Consider the following 14,103-nt stretch of genomic DNA (forward strand, 5'->3'; position numbering starts at 1 on the left):
CGCGAAATCCATTTCTCGATAGTTATTCAAGGTATAGTCAATCCCTAGAAGATAGCTTTAAGAAGCCCGATGCTTAAACTCAAATTGCCATAGATCGCGATGAACTCATCAGATGAACTACTATAGGAAAGAAGACCAATTCGACCGAAGACCCTAGAGACCATTACAAGACAGCTCGACCGTATACAGTATGAGGGATTCGCCTTTGCCTCAGACAGAAGAAGAACGGATTGAAGAGGACAGGACAACCGGGAAGGGAAGCCTGACATAGATATTGATTTGAACAAAGGAACTTAACCCGGTACCAGAAACCAAACAAGAGATGGAATTCCAGATTGAACAGATGACCGACCTACAATAAGACGAAAATATAATTCCTAATTCCATTCTCTAAGACGAACTAAAGGGATGTCTCTAAGCAGCCAAGGCCAAGAGCAAGCAGGAGTAGTCCTATCTGCCTAGAAGGATTCGATAAAGAGAATGTGAGTGGGCAGGAGATCAATAGACACAGAAAGAGAAGACCAAAAGGAGCAGAAGGCACTCAGTTGTTTCTGTGAAATCAAGGAGCAAGAGGTTACACTTTTACACTTTCCCGAAGGACATATGCTTAACTCATGCCCCAGGAGGTGGACTAAATGCTGCTGCCTTACTCTTCCAAACTAAAGCAAGAAACGAGGATAACTGAAAATTAGATAATTCCCACCGCTACTGGGCATATGTATTGCGCCGCATCGGGTTTTGCTTTGTGGGCTTGTACCCTAGCCCATATCTGTCAACTCAACTGTTTTCTTTAGTTTGACTGGCTTGATCTCCACATTGGATTATTGATTATTGATTCGACTAGAGGGTCTTATTCCTACCTTACCTTATATATACTATTATCATAAAGATCTTGTTCCGGATCAATTCCAAACCCTATCTCATAGCTTTAGTCAATTATATAAAAGATTCCAAAACGTAAATCAACGACCCCGAGTCTTTTTTTATTGAATTATGGGTTCCAGTCCTACCTTATTCTTCTCGGTGCATATTATCATATAGAAAGAAGCGAAGTGAAGAAGGTCCCAAGGGTTAAGGTGGTAGCCATACCCCCTTGTTTATTGACAGCAAACAACGAGCTTTTCCTATCTTTTTGCTTCTTGCTCTTGCTTATCGACAATCCCACTAAGGGTGTCAGTAAGCAACAAGGGGGCATTTCTCAGTCAGGTCATCATCAAAAGAAAGAGTCACTTACTGTTACTAGAACAGCTCTCCTAAGCTGCTATTAGCCAAGCCCATTTCTACTCCAGTTTCGTCTGGTAAAAGTTCGGGACGGGAAGCTACTCGCCCTTGGTCAGTAGAACCCTACAGAGGGAAAGAGAGGACATAATGACTCGACTTTTCAAGATAGGAAAGCAAAATCCATAGAGAAGAGTACACTAAAAGCACAGGAAGGAAAGCCCGGCCCGATAAGAGTGATGATTCTGCATCTCGAAAAGCACCCTCCAAGTTTGACACCAACCTCGTCTTATATACGCTAATTCTGCCGTCTGCAGGTCCTCAATCTTCACGCGAAAGCAACCTCCTCGCAAGGGGGGACGCTCATTTCGACCCAACTACTCTCACCCTGTCGAGGCCTGAGTAAGGGTTTTGGTAGGGAAGGAACTTGTTAAGCCATAGAGTCTTGTTATTCCCGTCTGCTGCCTGCACCTCATTCATTTTCATGAATGTCGTAAGTGAAAGGTGTTATTAACATAAAGTTGTTTGATTTGCCAGCCTTGGCCTAGAGCAATGGAGAGGACTGTTCGTATAGTAGTTGGTTTGACAACTGGCTCATAAACATGCCATTAAACGCTAAGAAAACAGCCTTCTCGTGAAAGTCCCTCAGTGGGTTAATTGTTTGTGATCCTTCCGATGAAGGGAAGGATTTAAGTTCTCTTGTCAAGGAAAGAAAGACTAAGTAAAGGCAGACAACGAGGCGAAGATAGCAGACTTGCCTCGAGACAGGAACATAGGGACATTGCTCCGGACTAGTTAAGTAGTTGAGCCCGGTTCCTCCGCTTGGCGAGCTTCTCTTTGCTCCTAGTAGACTACTAGACATATTGTCTACTCTGCTTTTATGGAAGAGCTAAGTCCAAGAAGGGCTCTCCAAAGTCAATTGTCAAGCTTTCGAACTCGCCTTGAAGTTGATGAATGATTGCAAGGCTAGCAACAAGCAGGCTCGCTTATGATCTGCTGAAATAGTACATCCGTTTTTTTTTGATTAATCCCTCACATTCATGAAGCAGATTGTCGAAAAAGGGCTTTCTGCAAGCAGGAAAACGGCCTTTTTGACGATCCACAGGTTGTAGCTTGACCCCGGTCTCGAGACTTCCCAAGTCACTGAGTCTTTGATAAAGTTGTAAACAAAAGGAGTATACCCTATCCAATAATATCTATTTTCAAAAGACTTATAGTTAGTAAGACACCAAAATAACTTAATTTAAGCTAAAAGTTGATTTAAGCTGTTTTTAAGTGCTACCAAACAAGCACATACACACGCGAAAGAAAATTGGAAGGACATTTCAATACTAAGACATACCTAGTTAAAATCAATTTTTTTTTTTTAAACTTTCGATGGGTACTAAAAGATCAAAGGAGTTGGTGGTCATCTTTAAAAAAAAATTCAAAATTTTGTTTGGTTCAAAAAATTTCCAAAAGTACTTACTCTCTCCTACATGTTAATCAATCACTTTTTCTCTCTCCTCTCTCATTCTCAATCACTTTTTCTCTCACACATATCTACTCAATTACAACAAAATATCAAATCATTCCAAACTTTCAAACTCCAAAAATATTTTCTAAATATACAACCAAACAAATTAAAAAAATTTCTAAACTTTCTCCCCAATTTTTTTTTTTGAAAATTTATCTCAAAATACAAACCAAACCCACCATTGTGTCAATAAATACCAATTCAAATGAAGAGATGTCTCAAATGAAACCCTGTCAATCTTAAATTTTAATTTATTTTACTCCAGTGTTTTATCTTCTGTAATTGAGAAAATTTATTGTTGAATTACAATTTTCTATGTATTTATTTATTGCTATAAGGGACATTCTTTCCGTATTTATAAATTGAAATTATGATAACGTAGGTTAAGGAAAAGATATTGATGACATTGTATTTATGATCATATTTTAAGAAATGTTTATTATAGCAATTATGATAGTCACAGTGAACCTTGTTTTGGCCTAGTTGTAGTATTATTTTGTAGCGAGAGATTGTGGGTTCAACTTTTACAAGGAAGAATTTGATATCACTAATCATTACAAGATACAATGACAAGTGGAATTTTTAATGTTGTAAAAATTGAAAAATGAAAATAATGAATTAAGATTTTTTTTCATAGACATCTCATTGCTCTATAAATAACGTCAAATTGACCAAATTATATGGTGATGATGTTCTTAAGATTTGTTCTTCAATTTCCTTTCTTATTAAGGTGTGGTTTGTTTAAAAAAAAGAAAAAAATAATAATAATAACAATAATAATAATAATAATAATAATAATAATAATTTGGACTATTTCCCCAATATAGTTTAGCTAACTTAATTAAGTTGTATAATTATTATCATTATCATTCTAATTGAGAGTTCACGCTCTCAATCATTATCATTCTAAGAGCATCTCCAATGCATCCTCTATATCTTCAAATATAGAGGATTTGTTGCTCCAATCCATCCTCTAAATCCATCTCTATTTGGGAGGAGGATGAGTTAATCCTCCAAATATGAAGGGATGATGAAAAATAGAGGATGTCCTCTAAAACACTATTCATTTTATATTTTTTATTATATTACAAATAACTTTTAATATGTAAATTTAATTTTTATAAAATTGACATCATTAAAAAATGTGAAATCATACTTTTAAAATGAGTATAATATTAAATATATTTTACAAAAACTTTAAAATTAAATATTTGTTAATGAACAAAAATTACTTTTTGATGAAGGGAGGATGAAGGGTTTTGAAGGTTTGAATTTAAATGAATAGTAACATACTCTATATTTACTTTTAGAATAAAAAAAATTATTTTCATCCTCTTGGTGAGAGGATTGGGTTGGAGATGCTCAGAGGGTCTTTATTTTAAATCCAAAATATAGAAAAGAAAATGAACGATTTTATTAAATTATTTATTTCTTCTTCAATTTGTATTGTTAAACTTTCTTAAATATTGATGTTCAAATTTGTATGTTGATAATATATATATATATATATATATATTTTCTTACCCAAAAAAAATAAAAAAATACACTCAAACATTTTTTAAAATTTAAATAAGAGGGTCTTTTCAATTTGCGTGCAACAAAAAAATAAAAATCAATTTTTTAACAAAAACATGCATTGAATTCACTCACACTCAAACTATTATTGATTGAACAATGCTATATGTACCAATTAATATACTAATTAGTGTATTAATTGATGATGTGACATAATTTAAGAGATTTTTGGTATTTGTAATTTGTATAATGAGTGGAGTCAGTAATAATGTTATAACTAGTGTTGGTATATTAGTTAGTACACTAATTGGTGCATATAGCACTATCATTGTTGAATTCCCAAAATTATCCCTCCATTTAGTTTTATTAAATGCATAATTACTTATTTAGAAATAAGAATGTTGTAAAATCAAAGGTGAATTAATTTTTAAAAATCAAGAATGACCTGTACACTTAAAAAGGTTGAATTCATCTAAAAAATCAAAGAGTTGAATGGAAGAGCAGAAATGTTTAGTGTAATTGGAGCATCCAATAAATTTTGAAAGCATTTTTTGTATGTACACTCCCACTAGATTCTCTATTTTAATTATTACTAACCCCACCTATTATAAAAATTACAAATGTTTAAAATCTCTAAAATTATACCATATCATTTGTTAGTATACTAATTAGTACATTAATTGATACATATAATATTATTCCTATTTTAAAATTTAATTTTATGAAATATTCATTTTTATAATATGCTGGATAATATAAACAACCCTGCCTAAAGCAGCTTTTAAAAGGTTTTAGGAAAAGTTGTCATATTCATCAAAATAATAATAATAATAATGGTGCACAGCCGACCATATGGTTGAATGTTCGACCGGATGATTGACCGGATGTCCAATAATAAATGATAAAATATTGTATTTCATATTCTTAAAAAAAAAAAATGGTGTAGCAACCGGTCATCCGGCAGAATGTCCGGTCACGGTTAAAAATAAATGATAAAATATTTTTTGTATAATCTGTAAACAGTGCATCATCACATGTAGTGGTTTACTTTAGAAATGCCAAATTTAATTTTGGTGTAGGGAGACTAATGGAGGAGTGATTTTGCACCTTGTTAAACAAATTTTATTCTAAACCCGTAGTAACCTCCTGATGTGAATGCTCTTAGATTCTTAATGCCTCTTCTGCTCATTTTCAAAATATTATGAAAAAAAGCCTTGGAACGCAGATAACTGAAAATTTTATTGAGTGATCTAAGTAAAATGAAGAACATAAAAAAATTGGTACGTACATGGTATATTCAAATTGGTTTTAATATAGGAACAAAATCAAGTATAAAAAAGAAAGTAAAGAACAGATCTGACTTTGATGGGGTAAAAAGGGTAAAAAAATAAAATCTATGCAACAAAGGAATCCTTTTCTATCATTCCATTCTTAACTCTATGGTGTCATATTTTTTTTAGTATATTATATGAAACCAAACCACAAAGAAAAACAGATCAGTAGAGTAGAAGAAAAAGAAGAGGAAGAGGAAGAAGAAGAAAATGGGTTCAGTGTGGACATGTTGTGCGACTCTTTGCTTATTCTTAATGTTGTTATCTTTGGTGTGCATAACTGATGCCCGAGGAGGAGGAGGAGGAGGAGGTTGGCAGCCAGTGTTTTTTGATGTAACCCAGTTTGGTGCTGTGGCAGATGGCAAGACTGACAACTCCATGGTATCTAATCTATCTATCTCTATGCAGTGTGCAATACAGTCTCGTGATAGTATTAATTACATTTTTTTTATATTTTTATTAAAATCTCACTTTAATCACTTCACTTTAATTTTTAACACCTCCATACTTTTATCAAAATAATTTTTAAAATGGTGTCATAAAAAAGTGCCCAATTAATTATAACTTGACTAGAAATTTATGAGTTGATTGATACAATTAAACTAGGTGTAAAGTAAAAGCGTAAAAAGTGAAATTTGTCTAAATGTGTGCGATACAATATGGTACGTATCAACTGATATATGTGACCTGTATTATATTGATAGGCATTTTGGAAAGCATGGAACGAAGCGTGCCGTTGGAAGGGAAAGAGTAGGATATTGATACCGCGGGGGACGTACATGGTGAATTCTGTAATATTCAGGGGACCATGCCAAGGTCCAATGGTGCTTTTGATTAATGGGACGCTTATGGCTCCTTCTGATCCGAAACTGTTCATGAGTGACCATTGGATTGGGTTCCAATATGTCGATGGATTGGTAATAAAAGGAGGTGGAACTTTGGATGGACAAGGTCTTTCTGCTTGGTCTTACAATGATTGCTTCACTAATTCTCAATGCAAACCCCTTCCAGTTGTAAGTTCTTCTTGCTCTTAATCTTCTACCATATCATCATATATATACACACGCAAAATCTTTATTCTAATCAAATGTATGGAATAAAATAAATTGTTATTTATTTTTCCCATTTCGCTCCACTTTCTATTATTTTCACTTTTCAACATTTTTTTTTTTTTTAAATAATCCAATGGACATCAAAGCAATTGTTTATATAAATCTATGTAAATTGTAGTACATTTGCAAGTGTCGTTTTAGGGATCTTTAAGTATTTTTCTTTATTATTATTAAATTTGTTTTAATATTCGAATATTATCTATTTCTATAAGGGTTTATACAAGAAAAATATTCAATAATTGTGAATTTTTCATATTGGAATTGTTTCTACCTTCTTGATCATTCTTCTGTTTTTGGGTCTTGTTCTATTTCTTTATTTTTATCGTTCTTGATAGTTAAGTGGTACACTGTGGATCCAGATTTTGGATGAAATTTCACAAATGCCAGTGTTTGAATAATACTACAAAAAAAAAAAAAATAATAATAATAATGAAATTTAAGAAAACAGAAATTGATCTCAAAATCAGACACAACTCTTTTACATAAGGTGAGTCTTACTTTTTTGTGAGTCCTGGATTCATGAGAAAGGATTCTATGTGGTATTGTGATTGATTTCTGTACAAATAGAAGAAACTATACAATAATTAAAGCTAAATAAATTTGGTTTTAAGTTCTATTCCTTGATGAAATGTAAGGACTTATTAAATCTTGATGGTGATGTTAAATTTGAATTGGATTGGATCAGACAATGAGGTTCGATTTTGTGAACAATGCAAGGATTCGCCACATAAGATCAATTAACAGCAAGAACTCACACTTCAACATTTTTGCCTGCAACAATCTCAACATGAGCCACATTAAAATCTCAGCCCCTGAATTCAGCCCCAACACAGATGGTATCCACATTGGAAGCTCAAACAACATCAAGATCGCCCATTCCGTCATTGGCACCGGCGATGACTGCATTTCCATGGTCTCAGGGAGTCAAAACATCGACATTTCTGATGTCTCCTGTGGACCTGGACATGGCATTAGTATTGGTAGCCTTGGAAGGTCCCCGTATGAAGAACATGTGACCGGTATAACCATCAGAAACTGCACTCTCAACGGTACTCAAAATGGGGTCCGGATCAAGACATGGGCGCCTTCTTGGCCTAGCGTTGCTTCAGATTTTAAGTTTGAAAATATTTTCATGAGCAAAGTGAACAATCCCATCATCATCGATCAACAATACTGTCCTAGGCCCAATTGTGATGAAAATGTACGTACACTCCGTTTATTTTGGCGAAAAATATTTTATATCGAAAAGAAAAAAGTTTTCAAAGAAAATGGTTTTCTATATTTGGTTGTGAGCAGTAGTAGTGATGGTGGTAGTGGAAAAAAATTTAGTTAAAAAAACATTTTCTACTTTTCAAAAGTAAAAAATATTTTCTATTCAAATAAACTTGTTATCTGCTGCTCACAGAAACCTTCTTCACGTACTCTCATTTTCCATTGTACCAAATGCTAGAAAATAAGGAAAATGTTTTTGGCAAAACAAAACAAAACCTAAGCACTAATTTGTTTTACTCTATGAAATTTTCATTTTTCATTATGCACTTGTTAAATTAAATTTCATATTTTTTTCTTTTTTTCTTTCCACCCCTCTGTTTATAGGCTCAATCTGAAGTTCAGATCAGCAATGTGACATTCAAGAATATATGGGGGAGTTCAAGCTCAAAAGTAGCAGTGACGCTAAAATGTAGTAGGATTGTACCTTGTGAGAACATCACGCTTGTGAATATCAATTTGTCATATGATGGCCCTGGTGGAGGACCTTCATCTTCTTTTTGTTCTAATGTCCGAGGTCAAACTATTGGTACTCAAAACCCACCTGGTTGTCTATAGTCCTTTTTTGCTTTCAATTGTTGTTTTCACAACTTAGTTTTGTGAAGGGCCATAATGCAAATAACAGTTGCCTTTGTTTGTAGAGATTGACGAGTAATTGCAAGAAATTAGGACTTGCATTTTGAATTGAGCTATAATATGTTACTCAAGTAACTTCTAATAATTTCCAAAATGCATACAACCATGACTGAAATATTAATAAAAACAACACATTTGTAAATCATTTGTCAAATTGAAATGAACGACTTTAGACCTATCCAAACTGATCTAAGCTAGGTCATTGACAGTGTTCGCCCTGGTGCCCATGAATACACTTGCGGTGGCAGTGCCCCATTTCCTAGCATGTTTTGTGGCACCCCATAAATATCTGACACGTCGATGTGATGCTGCTGCTGACGCGCTGCAGCAGCAGCAGCCACTTCATCATCGTCCAATGGCAACCTATCAAAAGTGGCATTCATGAACGATGCAGCCATGATTACGACAGGTCCTGAAGCAATAAGTGCCCCCACCACAACCCCACCAACGACCTGACCTTGTGCCCCTGCAATGTAAATGGTTAGGCCTGTGACCCCAGGTGGGGCCGGCGGAGGCAAGATAGATCCGAGCAGTGACAGTATCTCAAACCGGCCATGGAGGGTCACAATTGCCCCTGATGAGGCCGGTTGGCGCAACGTGACGTTCATGACACAGCCAGTCACGCTGAGCACGCAGATGCCTCGCTGCTTCCGCCGTGCAAAGTTAGCCAAGCTTTCACTTACATCGCATCCAGAGCTCACCTCCATGGCGTGAGCTCGAAGGGCGTTAGCACTGTCCCGGGTGATGATAATGGGCGGCTTGGGCTTGTTTCTTGAGCCAGCTGGCCTTCCACGTGGCCTCCGATGAATGTTTTCTCCCTCAGCTTGTGATGACAGTAGTACCGGTATTGACTTTGGGACTTTAGGAGCCATTAGTAACCCCCTTGCTTCTGAATTGTTGTTCATCGTGCTTTTGGACCCGGTGGAAGGGAGAGTAAGGTCAGCACTGCCAGCCATTCATGCAGTCGACGAGAACATCACCAAACCTGTCTATGGAAATGATGAGTTTAAGTAAGGAATTTCGGCTATAAATTTATGACGAAAAATCAAAAGAATGATTGAGGGTTAGGAGATGGTTAAGTAAGCACAAAACCTGTAATTAATAATCTATTTCTATTATATGATTTTTCTTCCCACTGCCTAACTCTCAACAGACTTTTCTCTCATGTCGATTGTCTTTCCCAACAAATTCCCAAAATCTATATAAAAGTATTCAATTTAAGGCTGATCTTATTACAAGGAAATGAAAGTTTATTGATCTAGAAAAACAAATTCATACCAAATTGTTCCTGAACAAAACAGACAACAATGAAGAGAACTGAAAAAAAAAGGGGTCAGAAAAAAAAGTGAGTCCAAATAACATCTTGTAATGCTGACCAAAAGTCTACATTTTGAGTCCCTGCAGCATTCCAAAAGAACAAGGCAATTAAAGGATTTTGGCAAGCAATTAATGCATTATTCTTAATAACTAAAACAATTACAGGTAGATTTTCTTTGTAAAGTGCAATGTTGGAGACTCTAATCTGTTTTACTTTACATTCTACTTTTGAAATCAATCCGTACCTTAACAATAGATGAGCACAGTACAAATTCCAAAAAACAAGCTTAACATTGATCTTGAGCCAGACCCATTAACCCACATAGCAGGACCATCACTCTGTTACCACAATAAAACAAGGGATTATACAATACTGAAAAACAGGAAAAGGAAGGTATATGGAACAAGAATTTGGTCCTATTATATGCAATGCAAGGTCAATCATGGAACTATTCACTCCACTCCTTTACTAAATATTCTCATATTTAACGACGCAAGAAAATTCTTTCATAGCCCAAGACATATTATACCATTTCCCAATTTTAAGACAGTATTTTTTTTTTCCGTTTTCTGTTCTGTTTGCCAAATCCGATATCTTGCATTACTCCGACAAAAATTGTCAATCACCAACAAACTCATATAATAGAATATATTACTACATTAAAAATGAGTAAGAAGAAAGATCATATGCGTGAAAGTTTTTATTGTTTCTCTTTTATGCATTTTTCACTACTTTCATCCTAATCAAGCTCAACAAATTTTAGGATCCCATGATGCAAACTCACGTCCAATACAAAATAGAGTTTGAATAGAAAAATTGGAAATTTGGCCATAAACCCCTCCTAACTTCCTTTTCTTGTTAAAAGGACAGAAAAATAAAAATAAAAATTAATACTTTCAAAACCCTCTCATAATTATATAGTGCTGTATGAAGGACAAAATTTGTTATTTAAATATTTTATTTGACACTTATACCCTCTCTTTCTTCTCTTTTTTTACAGCTCTCTCTCTCTCTCTCTCTCTCTCTTCACCAACTCGATGTTGTTCATCATCTCCACCAGCTTCATCGTGTATTGGCATCGCTCATCCTTACCGTCGGTCGGCAACCACCATTTTTACCTCAAACCACCACCATCTCAGATTTGGTACTCATATTTAAGATCAATAACTTCATATCTGAGATTTAAAAAAAAAAAAAAAAATTTCGATTTGACAGAAAAATGAGAAATCGAGATATTACAATAAAAAATCAAGAGTTTTTTTTGTTTGTTTGTTCATAAATCTAAAAGTTAAATTTGACTCTGACTCGTTCATTTAATATTCAGAATAAAATTTTACTCTTTTATTTTTTATTTTTTATTTTTTATTACAAAGTAAAATTTCACTCTAAAACAAGCTACGAGGATGGCTTCATAGAAGAGTGTTGTGTCATGAACCAAAGTAAAATTTTACTGTTGGAATAACAGAACATCATGAGAAGAAGAAAGAGAGAGAGAGAGAGAGACAGAGTTCGAAAACAGAGGATCAAGAAAAGAAGTAAAGAGAGAGAGAGAGAGAGAGAGAGTGAAGTATCTCAGATTTGAGGTTTGCGAACCGTCGCAAATCGTCATTTTCCAGCGACGACGACTGTGAATGATCTCAGATCTGAGGTTATGGATGCGACAAGTAACGGTGGCGATGAAGACGGTAGAGGAAGAGTTCCATGGTGAACGGTGGTAGCATCCGGTGGAGAGCTGCGATGATGCTGATGAAGAGTAACAGTGATAAGAGTGAGACAAAAAGAAGAGAGATTGAGATAAGAGAGAGTGGTTGCAATCTGATATACACACCCACACACACACACACACACATATATATATATATATATATATGAGGGTATTATAGTAAAAAAAATAAGTTTTAAAATACTAGAGGGTTTTGAAAGGATCTATATAATTCTTGTCATTTTGAAGCACAAGTTAGATATTGAGTGGTCTGTCACCAAATCCTCCTAGAAAAATTTGTTGCACCTTGGAACAAAACAGACTATTTCTTTGTAAAATGTCAATTATCCTGGAAATTTTACCGAATTTGGGTCGAAAACAAGTTGTTCATCATCTTGTAAAATCAAGCTCAAGCCATTCAGTCATTGGATAGATAATATATTTCTTGGATTTGAGGATTTAACCTCCTCCCACCAGCTACAAACTCATGAACTACTCCATCTATTTCGATTGAGCTGCATCCCGGTTGCTTCTTTTTCATTGCAATCCTCTCTGCCATCGCTTTCTCAAATTCACCAGATGCTGCATAGAAATTGGACATTAGCACATACCCACAGCTCTCGCTTGGATTCAACTCAACTAATTTTTTCGCCACCCGTTGGCCTATCTCTACATTTCCATGCTTCCAGCAAGCTGAAAGTAAAGACCCCAATATAACTTCATCAGGGCTCATTGGCATACTTGTCATTATAACCTCTTCTGCTTCTTTGACTAGTCCTGCCCGCCCTAGTACATCAACCAAACAACCATAGTGCCTCATTGACGGTTCAATATTGTATTTCTTGGTCATTAAGGTGAAATATTCTCCTGCCTTATCAACCAAACCCGAGTGATTACAAGCCGTTAGAACACCTATAAAACTAACACAATCTGGTTTGTGTTCTGACAACGATTCAAGCCTTGAGAAAAATTGCAGTGCTTCTTCTTCACGCCCGTTTGTCGCTAACCCTAAAATTATTGAGTTCCAACATGACAATCCTTTCAGTGGGGCTTTCTCAAACACCTCAAGACCCTTTTCAATACAACCGCACTTGCAATACATGTCTATAATTGCAGTAACAACAATCACATTATTCAAATCCATATCCTTCTTCCTCATATAATCATGAATCCATTTGCCTTGTTTAATTGCTCCTAAGCAAGCCGAAGCGTTCAACAAGCTCACCATTGTAAACTCACTCGGTTCAACATTCTCCGATTGCATATGGTTAAAAAGGTCTAATGCCTCAACCCACTTGCCGTTCCTAACATACCCACTGATCATACTATTCCATGAAATTTCATTTCTAGTTGGCATTTTATCAAACAGTCTCTTTGCATACTCAATTTCCCCACTTTTCGCAAGACCCATTATCATCGAATTCCACGCAACGATATCAAAATCATCATCTTCATCAAACAATTTACAGGCCTCTAACAAAAACCCACAATTCGCATACATATTTAAAACAGTGTTTCGTATAAAGGGATCAAATTGAAGACCCTGTTTGATGATTCTGGCATGAAGCTGAGCTCCATCACGAGCTAAACCCAGTTGAGAATAGGCCTTGAAGAGTGATGGGTAAGTGAGATTTTGTGGTTGAATTGGTGAAGAAACCAACATATCAATGAAGAGAGAGATTGAAATTTGTGGAGTTGAGCTATTAGAGAAGCCTCTGATTATAGTGTTCCAAGTGAACAGATTTGGATTGTGAATTTGAGTGAAGACAAGGTAAGCATAGTTCAAATCCCCAGATGGGTTGGTAGCGCAAAAGGCTAATACGCGACTGGAAGCAACAGTGTCTTTGGCTAGACCAATCTTGATGAGTTGGGCATGAATTGTTTTGAGGTTGGTCATGGACTTGCATTGTGTCTCTAGCATGGAAAGGTAAGGTTGGTCAGAGATGAATTTGGAGATAGAGGATGACGATGATATTGGAATTAGAATTGGTATTGGAATTGGTGGTGTCAAACAACAAAAACTTGGTGCCATTTTTTTCTCACACTTCCTTTCCAATTCTGGGTACTACCTCATAGATTGATGACTAGTGCTTGAACAGAAGGACTGTAATTTGTGGTCACTCATCGTTACCCCATTAGCCACAATGGATAAGGTGCATCATCTCATTTGGCTGCATGCACCTTTATTGTCATTTTAAAAAATAATAATTTAATTGTAACAAACTAATCTCGACGTCACGTGAATTTGTTCTTAGACTTTTTCTTGGTGTCTTTTCAGCTTATCAATAAAGTCGTATTATTAGGTCAGGCAATGAATGTAAAATCCAAACCTACTAAAGACAAAATAGGTTTGGGAAGATGGGTTATGGACAGTTTTTTTTTTTTTTTTTTTTTTTTTTTTTTTTTTTTTTTTTTTGACTATTTTAATTACAAAAGATAAAATAAGTTATTTTAGTCACAACAATTAAAATATCACATCAAATTCA

General features: G+C 35.2%; 3 protein-coding genes across 6 annotated transcripts; 1 reads left to right on the top strand and 2 right to left on the bottom strand.

The window, feature by feature from the left end:
* Positions 1-6,290: 6,290 nt before the first annotated feature.
* LOC114297629 (exopolygalacturonase) lies at positions 6,291-9,589 on the top strand. Its single transcript, XM_028242089.2, has 3 exons — positions 6,291-6,593; positions 7,378-7,893; positions 8,289-9,589. The coding sequence occupies exons 1-3, from the start codon at positions 6,360-6,362 to the stop codon at positions 8,517-8,519; spliced, it is 981 nt and encodes a 326-aa protein (XP_028097890.2). The 5' UTR covers positions 6,291-6,359; the 3' UTR covers positions 8,520-9,589.
* LOC114297174 (Putative AT-hook DNA-binding family protein) lies at positions 8,617-9,553 on the bottom strand. The gene has a single exon (XM_082883476.1). It carries the CDS (start codon positions 9,551-9,553, stop codon positions 8,792-8,794), a length of 762 nt encoding a protein of 253 aa, XP_082739602.1. The 3' UTR covers positions 8,617-8,791.
* Positions 8,617-13,769, bottom strand: LOC114297158 (Pentatricopeptide repeat (PPR-like) superfamily protein). Of its 4 annotated transcripts, none has more exons than XM_028241548.2 (2): positions 11,980-13,769; positions 8,617-9,586 (listed from the first exon to the last, which is right to left on the bottom strand). In XM_028241548.2, exon 1 carries the CDS (start codon positions 13,647-13,649, stop codon positions 12,036-12,038), a length of 1,614 nt encoding a protein of 537 aa, XP_028097349.2. In that variant the 5' UTR covers positions 13,650-13,769; the 3' UTR covers positions 8,617-9,586; positions 11,980-12,035. The 4 variants fall into 4 exon arrangements, with proteins under 4 accessions (XP_028097349.2, XP_028097340.2, XP_082739601.1 ...); XM_028241539.2 differs by having other exon boundaries at positions 8,617-11,647; XM_082883475.1 differs by lacking the exon at positions 8,617-9,586 and adding an exon at positions 10,117-10,253.
* Between the last annotated feature and the right edge of the window lie 334 nt (positions 13,770-14,103).

The sequence above is a fragment of the Camellia sinensis genome, chromosome 8 (assembly GCF_055761805.1).
Source record: "Camellia sinensis isolate YWXY chromosome 8, ASM5576180v1, whole genome shotgun sequence".
NCBI classification, from domain to species: domain Eukaryota; kingdom Viridiplantae; phylum Streptophyta; class Magnoliopsida; order Ericales; family Theaceae; genus Camellia; species Camellia sinensis.